Source organism: Tamandua tetradactyla, chromosome 17 (genome assembly GCF_023851605.1).
Source record: "Tamandua tetradactyla isolate mTamTet1 chromosome 17, mTamTet1.pri, whole genome shotgun sequence".
Lineage (NCBI taxonomy): Eukaryota > Metazoa > Chordata > Mammalia > Pilosa > Myrmecophagidae > Tamandua > Tamandua tetradactyla.
This window is the reverse complement of record NC_135343.1, coordinates 47,763,956-47,781,920: the sequence shown is the minus strand read 5'-3', so window position 1 is coordinate 47,781,920 and position 17,965 is coordinate 47,763,956. Positions and strand designations below refer to the sequence as shown.

At 39.6% G+C, this 17,965-nt stretch overlaps 1 protein-coding gene across 2 annotated transcripts in view; it reads right to left on the bottom strand.

The window, feature by feature from the left end:
- Positions 1–848: 848 nt before the first annotated feature.
- Positions 849–17,965, bottom strand: part of DGUOK (deoxyguanosine kinase) — a 33,294-nt gene continuing 16,177 nt past the window's right edge. Inside the window, exons 3-7 of one of the 2 annotated variants that reach the window (XM_077134588.1) lie at positions 12,102–12,289; positions 8,409–8,556; positions 4,260–4,375; positions 3,538–3,637; positions 849–949 (exon numbers count right to left, since the gene is read on the bottom strand). In XM_077134588.1, coding sequence (XP_076990703.1) covers positions 890–949; positions 3,538–3,637; positions 4,260–4,375; positions 8,409–8,556; positions 12,102–12,289 — 612 coding nt within the window. In that variant the 3' untranslated portion in view covers positions 849–889. Of the gene's footprint in view, positions 1,084–3,537; positions 3,638–4,259; positions 4,376–8,408; positions 8,557–12,101; positions 12,290–17,965 lie in introns of both variants that reach the window. The other variant, XM_077134589.1, reaches the window with a different exon arrangement.

Sequence of the window (17,965 nt, the reverse complement as noted above, 5' to 3'; positions counted from 1 at the left end):
AAAACATTAAACATATGTTAGAAACCCACCTCACACTCATTTTCCCCAAGCATAAACAAGAACAGTTTTCTGTCTTCTGAGACACTCTAAACCAGACGTCATTCATTTTCTTCTGATCCCGCACACTTGCCGAAGCCTCAGTGTAGGAACTTCTCTCCCAGTGAATCATGGACCTGCTTCTTGCAATGGAGCACTTCAATTCTTTAAAATTACGTATTTTTCTCCCTTAATAAAGTTGTCTTTGCAGCTTGAAGAGCATACTAAAAATATTTTCCTCCTTTCTTTTTCTTCTTTGAAGAGCAGCATAGATAGATTTATTCCTTTAAGCTCATCTGGACTCACTGGGTAAGATATTTAGAACAGGCCCGAGTGCCAGGATGACCAAACCGTAATCATTAGATTCTGAACATCTAACATCTTTTGGACTCCTAAATTACTCCCTCCTTTCTTCTCTCTCTTCCTTTGTTTCTTTCTTTTAGCCAGGCTTCTTCAGACTTCTTTAAGACAAAGTACTAAACCACCCCCTCCACTTTCCCTGCCAAGAGCTGGTGGATAGGATGAGATAAAGAAGCTTCCTGGAGTTTGGGCTCCATCTCCTAGGTCTGACACTCACATTTGAGCTCTGAGCTGCTTCTCTTCTTCATGGCATGGCAGGGCTTGGTTGGAGGCTCTGGGGACAATCCATGCCCTTGAATGTCAGGGGGAACAAGTGACTATGCAGGGAGTCTTGTTGGTAAGGACTCAAGAAGAAGCTAAGACTTTTCTTATGTGACAACTGCTAGCTCTACAGGGGAATTCAGGGAAGGCACCAATACATAAGGCTGAAATAAATGGAACTAGAACAGAAAAATAAGCAAAACTTGAACTTTATTTGACAAGTCCTTGAGATTCAGAAGACAGCAGCAAAGTCAAGGATGACACAAACCTCACTTCTGAGTGTCCCAGTGCTCTAGGGGAAAAAAGGGATGGAATGGGAAGGTGGGTGGGTGATCCAACACTGTTCTAGCTTCAGAAAGTCAAAGAGCCTGGATCACAGCCAGAACATCATGGTTTTGGTTAGAGATTCTCTACAAAGTTGTTTACCTGTGGCAAAGAGAAAAACCAAAAGTGAATTTTCACATCTCCAACAGACTATTCAATAGTCACTCACAATGAATACATAGTTAAGTCCATGAAGTTTTTGTGAAGATGGTGAATTAGGCCCGGAAAGGAAATGGAAACATGCTTAGAGTTTGAGTAGCAAGTAGCAGAGCTGGGAATAGAATGCAGAAATCTCATTTCCCTACTTCTAGAATACCTCAGAGGTGGTTAGCTGGGAGGTATATACTGTAAGTCAATTACTATTATTATTTTAAATATTTTTATTGAGATATCTTCATGCACCATCCAGTCCATCCAAAGTATACAATCAATGGGTCACAGTATCATCATATAGTTGTATATTCATCACCATGATTATTTTCAGAACATTTGCACCACTCCAGAAAAAGAGAAGAAAGAAAAACCCATACACCCCATACCCTTTACCCTGTCTCAATGACCACTAGTATTGCAATCTACTCAATTTTTTAAAATCTCTTATCCCCTCCCCCATGATTTATTTATCTGTCCTTATTTTTTACTCATTTGACCACACCCTGGACAGAGGGAGCATCAGCTACAAGATTTTCATAATCACACAGACACACTGTAACAGTGATGTAGTTATACAATCATCTTCAAGAATCAAGGCTACTGGAATACAGTTTAACAGTTTCAGATATTGCCTACAGCTGCTCCAATATATCATAAACTAAAAAGGGTATCTATATAATACATAAGAATAACCTCCAGGATAATCTCTTAACTCTGTTTGAAATCTCTCAGCCAGTGAAATTTTGTCTCATTTTTCTCTTCACCATTTTGGCCAAGAAGCCTTTCTCAATTCCATGATGCCAGGCCCTGGCTCATCCCTAGGAGTCATGTCCCACATTGCCAGAGAGATTTACACCACTGAGAATCATGTCCCATGTAGGGGGGAGGGCAATGAATTCACCTGCCAAGTTGGTTTAGAGAGAGAAGCTACATCTGAGCAACAAATGAGGTTCTCTGGGGGTGACTCTTAGGCATAATTATAGGTAGGTATAACTTCTCCTTTGTAGGAATAAGTTTCATAGAGGCGAGCCCCAAGATCGAGGGCTCAGTTTATTAAACTGGCTAATCCCAATGCTTGTAAGAGTGTCAGGAATTCCCCAGGTGGGGAATTATATTTCCTCCTTTCTCCCCAGTCCCTCTAGGGGGGCTTTACAAATACTTTTTTATTCTCTGCCCAAATTACCCTGGTATCAGAGCATCACACTGATCTGCACAAACCAACAAGAACTTACTCCCTAATTCAAGATTCCATGTAATTACTTATGGTATTAGAATAAACTGACCATAATAGTTAAATTAGATTTGTGCTACAAAAAATATAAATTTTGCACCAAATAAACATCTATTCCTTTGGTCTCACACAAAAATTGAAGTTTTAAAATACAGACCATAGTATCCTTTACCCTGTATTCTGATTTACCATAGTCCTAACCAGATCAGCTTCATTCATACCTCTAGTTGAAATCTCATCACTTTTTCAACTTTTTAAACAGTTCCTGTATAGTGTACTGCTGACTCTCATAGCTTCGGGGTTCTAACTCTGAGTCTCAGGTAACACACAAATACCCAAAATTTCAGGGAACAACCAGGTTATACACAAATAGTTCAGCATATCAGAAATATGAAATAACAGTTACAATTTCAGAATAGGTATGACTGCTGTAAGAGCTTACAATCTAGGAATGTTTACAATAGGACTTAACCTGATAACCTGTGCTCTTTTTTTAAAAAATTAATTTTCTTATTTTTTTAAAATACAAAAAAACACAAAATGCAAACATTCGTAACTTTTGACCATTTCATTCTACACATATAATCAGTAATTTAAGTTGCATATTCATCATCATGGTCATTTCTTGGAACATTTGCATCTATTCAGAAAAAGAAATAAAAAGAAAACAGACAAAAATTCATACATACCATATCCCCCACTCCTCCCCCTCACCGATGACCAGCATTTCACTCTAAATTTATTTTAACATTTGTTCCCTCTATTATTCATCTTTATTCCATATGTTTTACTCGTCTGGATAAACTATGCTCTTGATTTCAATTCTCCAAGTGTGTATATTAGTTAGTACATATGAGTGAGGCATGATAATATTTGTCTTTGTTTCTGGCATTTCATTTAATATATTGTTCTCAAGGTTCATTTGCCTAGTTGCATACCTCACAACTTCATTCCTTCTACAAGTCAATTATTTAACAATTATCATTCCAATTACTTTAGAGAACAGGGATTATATCTGCAACTTGTCCAAGATCCCCTATGCTTTGAGCGTGAAATGCAATTTGAGGTTCAAAGCACAAGATCCCATTTCCTGAAGCCTGAAGCAAAGGCCAGAAAGAAAACAGTACAATGAAGGAAAACCAGTAGAAAACAGGAGTTAAGGTTCTTTTCACCTTTCTCATAAGTTCCTCCTGTTTGGCTACTTCTTCTGAAAAATCGTCGTTGACATCCAACACCAGCACTGGGATGTCCAGCAGAGCCTCCGAGTGGAACCTATGGGAAGCGTGAACATTCAGGGGTCAGAAAGGAGGAAAGAAACTTGAACCACATGCCACCCAGTCACCAAGTCTTAGTAATTTAGACTAATGTGAAGTCTCATGTGACTTCACAAAGAAACTGCATGTAAAAAGCATTGAAAAAAAAAAAAAGAATTCACTAAGGTCGGCTGGAAAGAGGAGGGTTGAGATTTGTCTTTAGTCCTGAGACTGATACTAGAGGTCAGAGCTCTAAGGTTTTTAAGTGGACAACATACCAAGCCTGAAGAGAAGGTTAAGATGGAAACTAGGAATTTCAACTTAGTAAAACTGACAATTTCTCTAAAAATTTTCAGCCCTTCACCTCGTGCCAACCATCACTATCATCAATTCACAGTGGTCAATCTACGGAAACATTAAAAAAGAAAAAAAACTGGGTAAAGGGAACCTAAAAAAAATACCTTGGAATGTATAGATTACATCCAGTATTAAACTTCTGAGTTGGAAAATGTTTGACATTTCCAACCACTTCCAGTACATTCTGAACCTACTTATGTGGTTGAGTGCTGAACATCTTGTTTTTTAACAATTGGCTGTAGGGAGGAAGGAATCCCCCTGAAACGGCCCTTTTCTCCACTTACTTGGTTGTCTTGTGAACAAGCCAGGTTTCATGCTGACCATGAAGTTCTTCAAGATAAGCCAACTCAATTTCCTTCTCTTCGGCCCTGGCCCTCCGGCGTAGTCTCTTCAAACAAACCTAAAAGATATTCCCCATGCCCCATTGACCTCATTTGCTTTTTTGGTCATCACAATGCGGTCTTGTGAGGCTCCTGGACCTACTTGTGATCCATCCTGGCCACTACAAGCCAAGCCTTTGCTTTGCTGTCTTGTTTTCTTAATCAATCAGAGGAAAAGATGGACTGGCCTGACTCCATTATTCTCTCTATCTTAAAACTGCTCCTCCTCGGGAGTATGGTAAGCTGGTTAAGGGTAAACATCATCCACCCAGGCATCCAAAGTAAGAGGACAGACTTACTCTTATTTTTCCTCCTCCCAACCATGTCCAGGAAACCACTAAATTCTCTTAGTAATCTTCTCCAGGTGGTTCTCTCCTTGCCTCACTTTTCACTCTGCCTGGTCAGATCCTCATTCTCTCTAACTGGACTCTGGCAAGAGCCTCCTAACCAACTCCGCCTCCTAGAGGTGGCAAAGTATAGTGAGGAAAGAACTTCACAGTCAGAAAGTCCAGGATTAAAATCCTGGCTCCACCTTGTACTAGCTGTGTAACCGTCGTTGTGGGCCTCCTTTTCCTCATCCCCACCCACCTCTGCGAGGATTCACTAAGGTAAGGCATGTCAGGCTCCAGACAAGAGCTCTCTTCTACCTTCAATAGTACAGCATATAATTGTGTTACTTTCCTTGCTTAATATAGTTCTCAGGTTCCTTATTATCTATGGCCATACTTTTCAAATTGGGATACTTACAAGCCCGGGGTTCAAGGAAATATGGGTAACATCATATTTTAAAAATGGCAAATAATTTGAAACTTCTCTTTTATATCAAACCAAACACTCTGGGAGCAGAATGCAAAAGGTGCATGGATGAAAGATTAAAAAAGCAAGTTCAAGAAAAATGAGGCTGCGACTAACTCTCCTTCCCTCTCCCTTTCCCAGGATGTGCATAATTCTATCTTGCCTTCAGTTGGTAGAAAAGTTTGAAGCTCAGAGAATGTCTTCAGCTACACAAAGGCCAATCCAGGAGACTGGCCACCCTTTCTACTTCTCCAGTCTTCAACTTCCTTGGCTCTTCCCCTGGGCTTGGTGCTTTAATCAAATTTCACCTCCTGGGTGTAGGAAAAGTCAAGCTCTTTCACACTTCAACATTTTGCTTCAAATATTTCTTTTGCCTGAATTGTTCTCCTCCTCTGCCTGTCAAACATTTCATTACTCAATATCATCTGTCCTGGGAAGGATAGATGGATTAACTGTCTGATGATTTAGGCTTCCCTCTTTTAAACACTTAAAATATGTAAACTTTCTCCCCAAATTTAATGCATAGTATTCCCAACAGAAACATTCAAGGTCTCTGCCATTTCTGCCTCATCCTACCTTTCCTCCAATGAAACTCAGTCAAATAAACAAATTTCACGTGTGCTCTTATGTCCAACTTTTCAAGTGGATTAACAGAGACATCTAACAGGCTAATACTTCTATTAGTACTTAACCTTTTTCTTTTCTCCCTTTCCCCTGAATCACTTAATAATTGTCCCAGACTTGGATGATGTCCTTACCCTTGAGATTCATAATTTACTTAGACAGTAAGTAAAACATACATGAAATAGAAAATCAAGGGTTGAACTGTGAGATCTGGATCATAAGTGTAACTGTTCAGATAAGGGAGGGATCAACATGGACTCTTGCAGCCAGTGAGGTGTTTCATTGAAGAGGCTGGATATTCTCAAATTCCCCTTTCTGTGTAGCTCTCCCTTTATGCTCAATGCCAGCTTACAGAGTACCACTCAGAAAGCTGGGCACTGTGCTAGGCCCTGGGAGACACAGACGATCAATGGTATTTCAGAGTGTCAGACAACAGAAGGAGGTCTTCCCAGGCTGCTAAGAGGAAACAATGACGGGGCACTGTAGAACGCAGGGCCAGGGTCTGTTCTGCTCAGAGCTGAGCACAGGGTTTAACAGAGTAGAAGGTCAACAAGTACTTGTTGCACATATTCATTCAACATCGTCATTTCTAATCCAGTCTCTCCATCTCAATTTATCTTTTTCTCCTATTCTCATCTTTCCCATTTCTATTTTCCTTCACTCTGAACTTGTCTTTTTTCTTTTCTTTCTACTCCTACATCTCCATCCCTACTGCTCATAACTTCAAGACATTTTCCCCTTATTCCCCTCCCTTCTCAACCACACACCATTTTAAAAATACACCTGACTTCCAGCTACCCAGTTCTTTTCCCCACCTCAACCAATGTTAACTTTTGTATTATTTCAGAAATATGCTATGCATTCACAAATACAAATACAATCCCCCCACATTTAAATGCACTTATATAAGGTGTCCCATAATATACTGTTTTCTGTACCTTGCTTTTTAACCATGTCTTGGAGGTTGTCCCATATAGGTACAAAACTTTCTCAATCTTTTTTATAGCTTTTCCTACTGTATGGATGGAACATAATATTTTCAATCAGTCTCTACTATTGAACACTTGGGTTGTTTCCAATAATTTGCTGTTATGAACAATGCTGCCTTCCCTGGGGGCCATTTTGCCCAGGTGGACAGACATCTACGGAGTAAATCCCAAGGAATAGAATTAATAGGTCAAAAGGTACATTCATTTGCTGTTAGGTACTGCCAAACTCTTTCCTTAGATGTTTTATAGCTTACACTACCACCAGCAATGCAGCTTCAGGATTTCTGAACATAGCAAAAACTACCTAATTTTCCTCTTTGAGAGAAAAATATTGTCTGAATTAGTGAAGATGAATATTTTAAAAATGTGGCTTTATTTTTTTAAGTCGGCACAAGGGCAGAGCAATTCTTCAAGTATTTGGCATAACTCTTGCTTTACTAACAGGGTTGTCTCAAATTATTATTTTTTAAAATCCTGTGTAAATGGTGCTTTAGTCTGGTCCCACTTTGTATCAGTTTTTACGAGGGAGACATACTGAATGTGAATAGGAAAGAATGCAGATGCAAACAGCATGTGGGACCCTTCTGCCTGGCATCCTAACTACCCACTCAGGAGAAAGAGTGACCATTCTGATTGCTCAGCGTCAGTGACAATAAATGGACCGTGACTGCTAGGGGTCTGGTCAGTGCTGCCTGAGCCCCAAACCTAGGTGCCATGTGATCTCATACATTCCTAGCTCCATCGCCATCCTGCGGGGAGTCCTAGGAGTGCCTGGCTCTTGAGGCACATAGGTCAGCTGCACTCTCTCTTCCTGGCAGGGAGGAGAAGGAACACTTTGAGGCCCAACCAGTTCTCTTCTGATTGTTTTTATTGCCTGTTGGCTTGCTTTTCAGAATTTAGGGGAGAGGAGGTAGAAAGAAGTTCCACCTTAGGGCCACCTCATATGCTCTCAACTCAGCATGTGCCAGGACTCTTACAATCTAGCTTCTGCCCCACAACTTCTGAAACTGCCAACACAAAGGCCCCCAATATCTGGTCCCAGTCATTCACAGGCCTTTCCCCCCCAACTGCAGCCTCTCTGACATGAGGCCCCTCATTCCAACCTTCTCATGTGTGTTGAGCTAGCTGTGAAGTCCATGTCAGAGAGTCACAGAGGGCAACTTTTGTAGTTCATTCCACCTTACCAGTGCCATCTTCAAAGAGGGACTAGTTAGGGCAGTATCAGAATGGATAGGGAAGCTCTCCTTCTCTTCCTCTTCACATCTTATTCAGGAAACCATCAAGACCACCTCAGACCCTAATGACCCAGTTAGAGTAAAGGAACAGCTGAGGCTACTGGTTACAGGCTGCCTGGTCACAGAGTCCAATCTGCAAACCTGAGGGATAAAAGATAACACCCAATTTGTTCCATTTTGGTCAAAAGGGACCCTTTTTATGCAGAGCAAATTGCTTTAGCACTTTGCTGCACAGGCCTTTGGGAAACAGGTTGCTCCACACTGGGGCAGTACAGTGTTCACCCTCTGTTCTCCCTACTCCATGTAATGCCTATTCTCTAATTTCTCCACCAGAAAATCAGAGGCATGGATAACATCATCTCTTAGGTTTCACACGGCCCTAAAGACTAAGACTTTAGGTGCTGCATTACCTGGGGAGTAGCCTGGAGATAGATGAAGCCATGTAATCTGAGCCGGCTGGCAAACTCCTGGAGGAGAAAAGAATGCCAATACTCATAGATATGCCATTCGATGTCACTGAGGGAACCATTTTCAAAAAGATTCTTTGCAAAGATATACCTGGTTGAAATATAAGTGGGATGAAGGGTAGGGAAAAGAAGAATGGGAAATGGAATAAAAGGTAAAAGAGAGAGGGAAGCAGAAAAATCAATAACCAACCTGTTTTATGTCTGTTCAAACTACTTAACATTTCTAGCACCTCATCAATCTTTGAGAAATCTGGATTTTTAACCCATATTCTTTCCCTGTTCAACACTAAGATGGGAAATAGCATGTAGACTTTAGAGGCCAAATCACAACTCTCCAGATAGATTAATTAACTGGAAGAAAAGAGACACTGGGAGAGAATTATCATTGGTTTCTAACAACTTTTCCTGCTGAAAACTAATCAGAGCACACAGCAAATGGTGCATATAAAAACTTGAACTTTTCAGATTTCCTAATATTAATAAATACATAAATATGACTATAATAAGTTCTCAAACAAAATCAAGTGAATCCTACTTTAAAGGTGAATCCTTTCTAAAGTTACACACCATATTTCATTTAAGGACTAAGGACTTTTGGTCTCTAGGCTGGCTGCTGGGCCACTGTTTTGTCTAGCTGACAAGTGGAGCAGGAACTGTAGTTAAGTGGGGTCGTCTCTGGAGTTGGAAATCCATTTCCTACTGACTTCAGTGTTAACGAGAAAGCAGACTATCCTCCAAAGCACACAGGAGCTCTTATTTGCTTGCCTCCTCTGCCACTAAGCTTATAATCCAGGTAAAAGAATGTTAATGCTAAAAATCAAGCTAGCTTTGCTTCTTGCTCACTTCCACAACTGAAGGAGCATCCAGTAAATAGGAAATCAAAGCTAAACAGAAACCATCACTTGGCAAGGGGTAAATTCAGCTTAAAAACCCCAAGCATCTTGATACAATACACAATTTACATCCTAAAAAATGAAATCCAGTTTCTATGGCAACACTCAGCAACTGGCCACTTTCAAGAAAATGAAATTCAGAATCCCTGTCTGTGAATGGCTCTGGGAAGTGCAGATTGCAAGGGTGAGAGTGTTGCCATTAAGAGGATGGGCTCCAGAGTCAGAATCCTGGATCTGATCCTGGCTCCAGCATTTACTAGCTATGCCATTTTAAGGACATCACCTGAACTTTCTCAGTCCATTCCCTCTTCTGCAAAAAGAGGTAACAGTAAAATCCAACTCAGAGTTGTGATGATTCTATATAACATTCGTAAAATGTCTACAACAGTGAGTGACACTCAGTATTCCAACCATCTTACTTATTATTATAACTAGCTATGAAGAAGCTAATTTGGGAGCTATATAAGTTAACTCTCCCAGTCTGGAATGGTTTACCCATGGTTAAGAAAGAAAAGAGGTGACTTTTGTAACTCAGGGTCTGAAAAATGTTTTCAGCTTCCTCATGGGTAACTAGAAGATGAAATTAAGGTCTTGTAAAGAGAAATTGGATAAAAAGTTGTTAGTATGCCCTATAAAAGGGCCCCCTCACCCCCACCTCGCTTTTCCTGAGGATGAGTACTTCTTTATTTCTCCAAAGCTGTGGTGCTAGGGAGAGAGGTGCTAAGGTGGGGTTAGGGGACTACTCTGAGCACAGGGACTGCAGAGAACAGAATTGAAGAATCTAGGGGCCAAGGTCCCTGCTCAAAAATCATATGCTGTTGTTTTGTTTCACTCAAACAGAAAAGGTTTAGATCCCAGCTCCCACCCCCTATAATCCACTCTCCCCAACAACCCATGTTCCTCCTTTGGAGCACACATCACATATGTGAAGGTGTGCTCAGTGTCAAGTGTTCCCTATTAGACTAGACAGCCATGCAGGCAGGAACTGGATCTACCTTGTCCACTGCTGTAGCCCAAGTGACTAGCATGGAGCCTACACATAGGAGGCATTTAGTTAATTTACGCTGATGAATATATGAATGCATGCATTCTTTTTTTTTTGGCATGGGCAGGCACCAGGAATCGAACCTGGGTCTCCGGCATGGCAGACAAGAACTCTGCCAGTGAGTCACCGCGGCCGGCCCTGCGTGTATTCTTAAAAGACTGGAGAAAGTCTAAATTTCCATCAGGATTAGAATTTGTAGTTAGTAATCCTTCTGCACAAAAATGCAGTCCCTAAGAAAACACCTAGAATGTTAAAGCTGCTCATAATGCCATCAGTTCTTATCTTTTCCTTTCCAAGTAAATATTAAGATCTATGTGCCTCCATCACAAGGTATTTCTACTTAACATTTTTCTCCTACTGGGTTGTCTCACATGCCTGCCTCACTAAGGGGCTAGAAATCAAGACTGACTCTGAATATGTTTCTAAGCAACCCAGGTGGTACATGTAATTCAGCTCCCTAGTTTGATAGGCAAGGCTTGGGAGAGGGAGGAGGAAAATAGGTAGTAGGATATTCAATAGCTGAAAAAGAACCAAAACCTATAGGCTAACCATCTGTAATACACATTCAGCTTTTTTTAAAAAAGTAAGTGCTCTTGAGGTACAGAGAAGGAATGTGTTGACTGTAGGGTTTTGTTTGTTTGTTTTGCATATTTTACATGATTTTAGGTAAAGTCAGAAAAATCACATGACATTTACAAGTGTACCCTTAATTTTTTCTTCTAAGAGGCTTTATGGAAACACTAAGAAGTACAACTAGTTTTATCTAATTCAGAATTAAATGGGTAACAAACTAACATTATGCTTAGAAGAGAGCGGACAAGGAAAATTCAGCATTTTCCATTTTAATAGCTCAAAAGGGGTTTAAGGCAAATCATTATTTTTTTAAAGCACCATTTCTCACTGAAAAGTTATTTGTAGTCTTTAGAAAAAAAAAAAATCAGCAATGTCCAGATCAAGGCACCCTGACTTTGTCTCAGTCTGGTCTGTGGCTGAGCCTAGATGGACTAGCTCTTAGGGAACAGATGGGCCGGCTTTCCGAGCTAGCTGCTGGTCTATGTTAAAAGTGACTTCACATCTTGCTCCTGATCAGGCAGTCAAGACAAGGCCCTTCCCTGACCTGACAGAGGTGTCCTGATAGGGTGCCCATTACAGACTCTGACCAGTAATAAGGGTCAAAAACGGCTAAGTACAAGGCAGAAGCCAATTTCAAAGATGTGCTATTCCTGCTCAGAAATCCTACCTCGAAGAATAAAAAAGAATGAATATATTTCTTGTATCATTTTAGGAACGCACATTGTAATTCTGTCTGCTTTTTTCTTTAAGATGATAACCAATCACTGACTCGTTTGGTTTCCTAGAACACACATTGCTACATAAGTGTCTACTCTATGCCTTTTAACATGTAATGGTCACACTAAGTAGTTACCACGCAGTCTCTATGCCAGAAAAGAATTAAGGAGCCTAAATAATCAGTGATAATGTGGGAAATGAAATGCATTAAGTTTCTGAAAGACACAATTTCTTCTCTTGGCATAAATGATACCTCTGTGAAATCTTAACTGGACAAATCTATATAGTGCTATCCTTAAGAAGAAGACAATTTTTCAATGACTAGAGTGGTGCAGGGTTTTAGCAAGAGGAGTAAATCATGCAGGACTGGACACAGGGCTTATGACTGGTGAGGTCTTAGCATCTTACCTGTCACTGAACACAGACCTCTCAAAGATCTGGACCGGATCCTTAGTCTCTAAGAGTTTCTCAGAGAAGGGCTCCAGTTGTACTTTCAGGCGGCTCATAAAGGAAAATGTCTGGAATGTATAGGACCAACGTGCTGGCTCCTGGTACATCATCTCCAGCAAATTTCCAAGACTTGGGGTAGTGCAGGCCTAGAGGGAGATTACAAAGGAGGAGAACTTCCTAGAAGGTGTATTTATTTCTCGGTCCCCACTGGCAGGTTTAATAATCAATAAGGGAAGCAATTATAAAAGTTTCTTTCCACTAAACACATACAATTACATTCCCCAGGTTAATCCAAACTACATAATCAAGGAAGAGATTTTCCTACCTTATTGGACATAAGGGAGAAGACACCTTCAATCTAGCACAGAAGAGCAGAGAAAGAACCAAAGGTGGGAATCGACATGTTCCCTGATGGATGCGTTTGGGAGTTTTGGATGAGGAGGGCCAAAAATCAACAACTATCTAAAACTCTATTCTGAATCGAACCTTTCCATAGTAACACAATGTTGTCTCTCTTTTGAGCATTCATCTGTGGCTATTTCTTTATCAAACTTCAAAGCAAAAAAAAACTTCAATGCAGAGAAGAAAGCAGCTGCTTACTTGAAAATCCAACCAATCAACTAGCCAACCAGCCAACAGGATTCTATAATCTTTCACAGAGGGGCTTCAATTTGTTTAAAAAAAAAAAAATCCTGCCTTCTTCCATTCTAGAGGCTTTATGACATGCATTTCAGTACCCACTTTACTCGGCATGTGCAGGTGAGAACATGTGTAGGATACTGAGGAGCCCTGGATTGTTTTCTGAGCTCTGCCACTGACTCAATGCAAAAGTGAGTTTTGTGCACAAAATGTTCACAGCAGCATGAGTCACAACAGTCAAAACGTGGAAGCAATCCAGTGTCCATGAACAAATAAATGGATAAACAAAATGTGGTATATACAGACAATTATTCAGCTGTAAAAAGCTACGGCATGAATGAGCGAACATCAGGCTGAGCGAAGTAAGTCATTCCCCAAAGGACAACCATTGTATGATCTCACTGATATGAAATAATTAGAATAAGCAAATTCACAGAGTCAGAAATTAGAATACAAGTTACAAGGGGCCAGGGCGGGATGGAGGTAGAGAATGGTACATTAATGCTTAATTGTTAAGAATTTCTGTACAGGGCAATAGGAAAGTTTTGGTGATGGATGGTGGTAATGGTAGCACAACATGGTGAATATTATTAATACCACTGAATTGTATACTCAAAAATGGTAAAAAGAAAAAAAATTATGTTGTATATATGCTATAATTAAAAAAGTAAAAAACCATACAACTGTTCAAGACAAAGAATGAACTCTGATGTAAACTCTGGATTACTGTTAATAGGGAGAGGGAGAGGAAGAAAGAGTTTTGCACAAAGCCCTTGGGTCTGCATTCCTTCACTTAGTTATCATTAACTGAAGGCCTGTGGTAGATGAGGTATGTCCTGGTTTGAAAGGATTATGTACCCTAGAAAAGCCATGTTTTAATCCTGATCCATTTTGTGAAGGCAGCCATTTCTTTTAATCCCTATTCAGTACTGTAGGTTGGAAACTTGATTAGATTGTCTCCAGAGAGATGTGACACACCCAATTGTGGGTATTAACCTTTGATTAGAGGGAGATGCGACTCTACCCATTCAAGGTGGGTCTCAATTAGTTTACTGGAATTTTTAAAAGAGGAAACACTTTTGGAAAAAAGCTTGAGACCTACTAGATCCATGAGAGCTGAGAGCCCATGCAGCCAGAGACTTTTGGAGATGAAAAAGGAAAATACCCCAGGGAGCTTCATGAAACAAGAAGCCTAGAGAAAGCTAGCAGATGTCGTCATGTGCCTTTCCAGTTCATAGAGAAACCCTGAACATCATAGGCCTTCTTGAACCAAGGCATCTTTCCTTAGATGCCTTAGTTTGGACATTCTATAGCCTTGCTTTAATTTGGATATTTTCACAGGCTTAGAACTGTAAACTTGCAACTTAATAAATTCCCCTTTTTAAAAGCCATTCTATTTCTGGTATATTGCATTTGGCAGCTAGCAAACTAGAACAAGGTGCTACATGGACAGGTGTTTAAGAGACAAAGGATATAGAACTAGGCTTTATTTCAATATTCACTGTATTATATTATCTCATTTAATCTTCAAAACACCTTCATGAGGTTGGTACTATTGTTATGCCCAGTTTCAAAGTGAAAAAATTCCTTCAAGGAGGTTAAATAACTTACAAGTCCAAGGTCTCCCAACCGCTAAGTGTTGAGCAGGGTCTCACACTTGGCTTCCTCTACCTTTTCATTTTAAGGCCTCCTCATATGAAGGTGAGTAAGAGACCTGTGTTCCAGAACTCAAGGAGCTCACAATGCAAAAGGGAAGGGACTAACAAGGATGTAAACAGCTAGAAATAAGGCTGAACATGTGACAAAGGGGTGATCACATATGGTTAAGGGAATCTCAGATGCTTCTAGAAACAGCTGGCATTAACCTGGGAATTAAATAATGTGTGGAATTTCCACAAATGGAAATGGGGATTAAGAAGTAAGCATTTCAGATGGGGACAAAAATAAAGGAGGAGAAAAAATGTTAGCCAACTAGAGTTCAGTATGGATAACTATCACACCTAGATTCCAAAGAATAGTCCCACCCACACGCCTGGAACTTTGAAAGGCTTCAGCAGGAGCAATGCAGGTAAGAGCAGAGAAGATCAGAAAACCATTTAATCCCTAAGGAGTGAAGCTTGCCACAGAAAGATTTCCCTTCTTTCACTTCCCCCAGACCACACACTTACCAGCTTGATGAATGGCCCCTGGTCAAGAACTGGAGGTAGATGCAAGAGGACAGATTTGAACCTATTCAAATTTCTGATGGTGTTAGTAAAGATTGCATGGATGGCCATTAAATGGGGTGGGTGCTAGGCTAGCAGGTAAGGTTGACAGGGTGGGGGCAGGGGTGGGGGAAGCAGGGATGAGAAGGGGCTGTTCCTGGACAAAAGGAGACTGTTCCTGGACAAAGTAACTATATAGGGACCTACACAATTTTTGAAAGAACACACTTCAGCTACAGGACAAAATGCAAACATCCTTCCAAATGTATAAACATTCAGAGGGAAAATCACTGGATACAAAAATTTTCAGCAGTTCAAACGAAGAGAAGGAATCCATGGTCTCAGAACAATCAGTCTCCTGGGAGACAGCTGTGGCCAGAAACAGACAAAACAAACAAAAAAGCTCAGTAAGATTCAAGAGAGTGCCACACTGATAAAACAAGAACAGGCTGTCATTAAAATGGACAAATATGAAAAAAGGGACACTCTTAGGGGTGAAAAAGGCTACTGCCAAGAGAAAACATCCAATAAAAATAGTAACCAGCAGTATTGATACTGCAGTAAACCTAATTAGTGAATCAGAAGATCCATATAGAATATGGGCTCAAGAAATTCTCCCTAAATTAAGAGGGGAAAAAGAGCAGAAAATTAAGAAAGAAATGAAAAGACATACAGGACTGAATGATATCTGAAATACCCTGTAATATGGTGGGGGGAGGGTGTTTTTTATTTCCTTCCCCTGGAAAGATGCATCATGATGTAATGTTGCTCATGCTTCAGTTCACGACAGTTAACATAGCTTTGTATCAAACAACTTTTCCACAAGGGGCCAAAATGATCTGAAACATCAAAGTACCCCTAGCTGATATAAAGATGCTCAACCAAGGAAATTATATTTCTTTCTTACTAGATAAGAGTCAATTACAGAGAGATGAAGCACTGCCCCCCTCAAAAAAGGGGGTGCCACCCCCAAATACTCCTGCTCATAAGGAGTGTATTTAACTCAACTCAAATCTCACCACTACTGAAAATCACTGGTCTAACAGAAATGTGTGGTATATCTAGGTATTGTGGGACAGAAAAAAAGTTTAAAACCATGATACAACAGAAGTTCTAGTCAGAGGAAATTGATCAGATGAAACAGAAGGTAAAATCAAAGAAAAAATTAAAGACAACCTTAGAGACACAAGAAAGACTCCACTGGAAAGATTCACTGAATATCAGAAAAGATTTTATACACATTTACATGTACAGCAGCTCACAGACACACACAGATAGGGGAACCCAAACTGGACCTATCCTGGCAAAATGTCAACAGTTTGTTAAAAGATGAACAAAACAAAGCACAAATTACTCACTTAAAAAAAGGATCGGCACCACATAACACTTCTCTACAACAGAAACTACTTTCCATATTCTGGGGCAAAAGAAAGACATTTTGAGACAAATAATCACTCAGGAATTTCACAGCCCAGACAGAGTCCTTTTCTGAAAAAAAATTATTCTGGCCAACTGAAAAATGAATCAAAATAAAAAATTAATAAATGGGAAGATGTGGTGATGAATAAAGGGGTCAGTGAGAAACCATTAGAACAGAGTTAAATATAAAGTAATTACTGTTAATGTAGATAGGAGCTTAATGCCAATTTAAGAATTAATAGTAAAAGAAATTTCATACTATAAAAACATTCTGGATCTAAAACTTCAGATTATATGAATGGGGGAATGAAAGCTGGAGAAGAGGATAGCCAAAAGTAGTAAAGCTTTCTTTTTCTTTCACAGACTCTATTAATATTAATAGATTGGTTTAAACATGTACATTTTAATTCAAATGTCACCCCTACAGAGCAGATTGTTCATAAGATTAAAGGGGAGGAAAATGGAAGAAAATTTGTAAATAAAGAAAAAAAAAGGAACTGAAAATAAATAAAAAGTACAAAACAAGGTGACAGGAATAAATTAAAATTAAACACAATCATAATAAGGGACAAAAGTCCCCAGGAAAGGGCGGGCAATGGTGGCTCAGTGGCAGAGTTTTCGCCTGCACGCCAGAGACCCAGGTTCAGGTTCCTGATGTCTGCCCATGTGGAAAAAAAAAAAAAATCCCCAGGAAAAACAAATTTTCAGATTGGTTAAAAATCCAAAATTCCTGTTCATAAAATAAACACCTAAAATAAAATGACACAGATGGGTAGAAAACAATGCGATAGCAAAATCTACTAACTATATGTAAATAGAAAGAAAGCAGAAACGGCAAAATTCTAACAAAAACAAAAGCATTAAATGCTCTGAGAGAGTTAATTAATACTAATAATCTAATAAAGACTCCACAAAGAAGTCATGAATCTTTTTACATGGAATAACAAAGCACTGAAATCTATAAATATAAAGAAAGCAAAGTTAAGAAACGGATAAAACACAATAAAAGCATGAAACATTAACATACTTCTTTTAGAATTTACTAAAAAAAAGTAGACCCTAAAAAGGAGAAATCGAAAGATAGGAATCTAACTTGTTATCTTTCCATATATCTGAAAGTGGGATACAACTTACAATGGTTATTAAATTAAACGTAGACATTTCAATTATTCCTTATAAGTGTTGTTAAATTGATTCTAACATCATAGCCACATCAAACATCATATCTTACAGATAATATATATTCTTCTTAAAAGTCCAAAGCAGGGACATGACATCCAGGGGTGAAAGTCTCCCTGGCGACGTGGGAGATGACTCCCAGGGATGAATCCAGACCTGGTACCGTGGGATCACAATTACATCCTGACCAAAAGGGGGAAAAGAAGTGTAATTAATAAAGTATCATTGGCAAAGAGAGTTCAAATAGAGTCAAGAGGCTACTCTGGAGGTTGCTCTTACACAAGCTTCAGGTAGACCTTGCTACCTGCCAACCCCCAACCAGGACCATTCCAGCCAATCCTAAACAACACCTAGGACAATTTAAAAGATTCCACAAGGGTT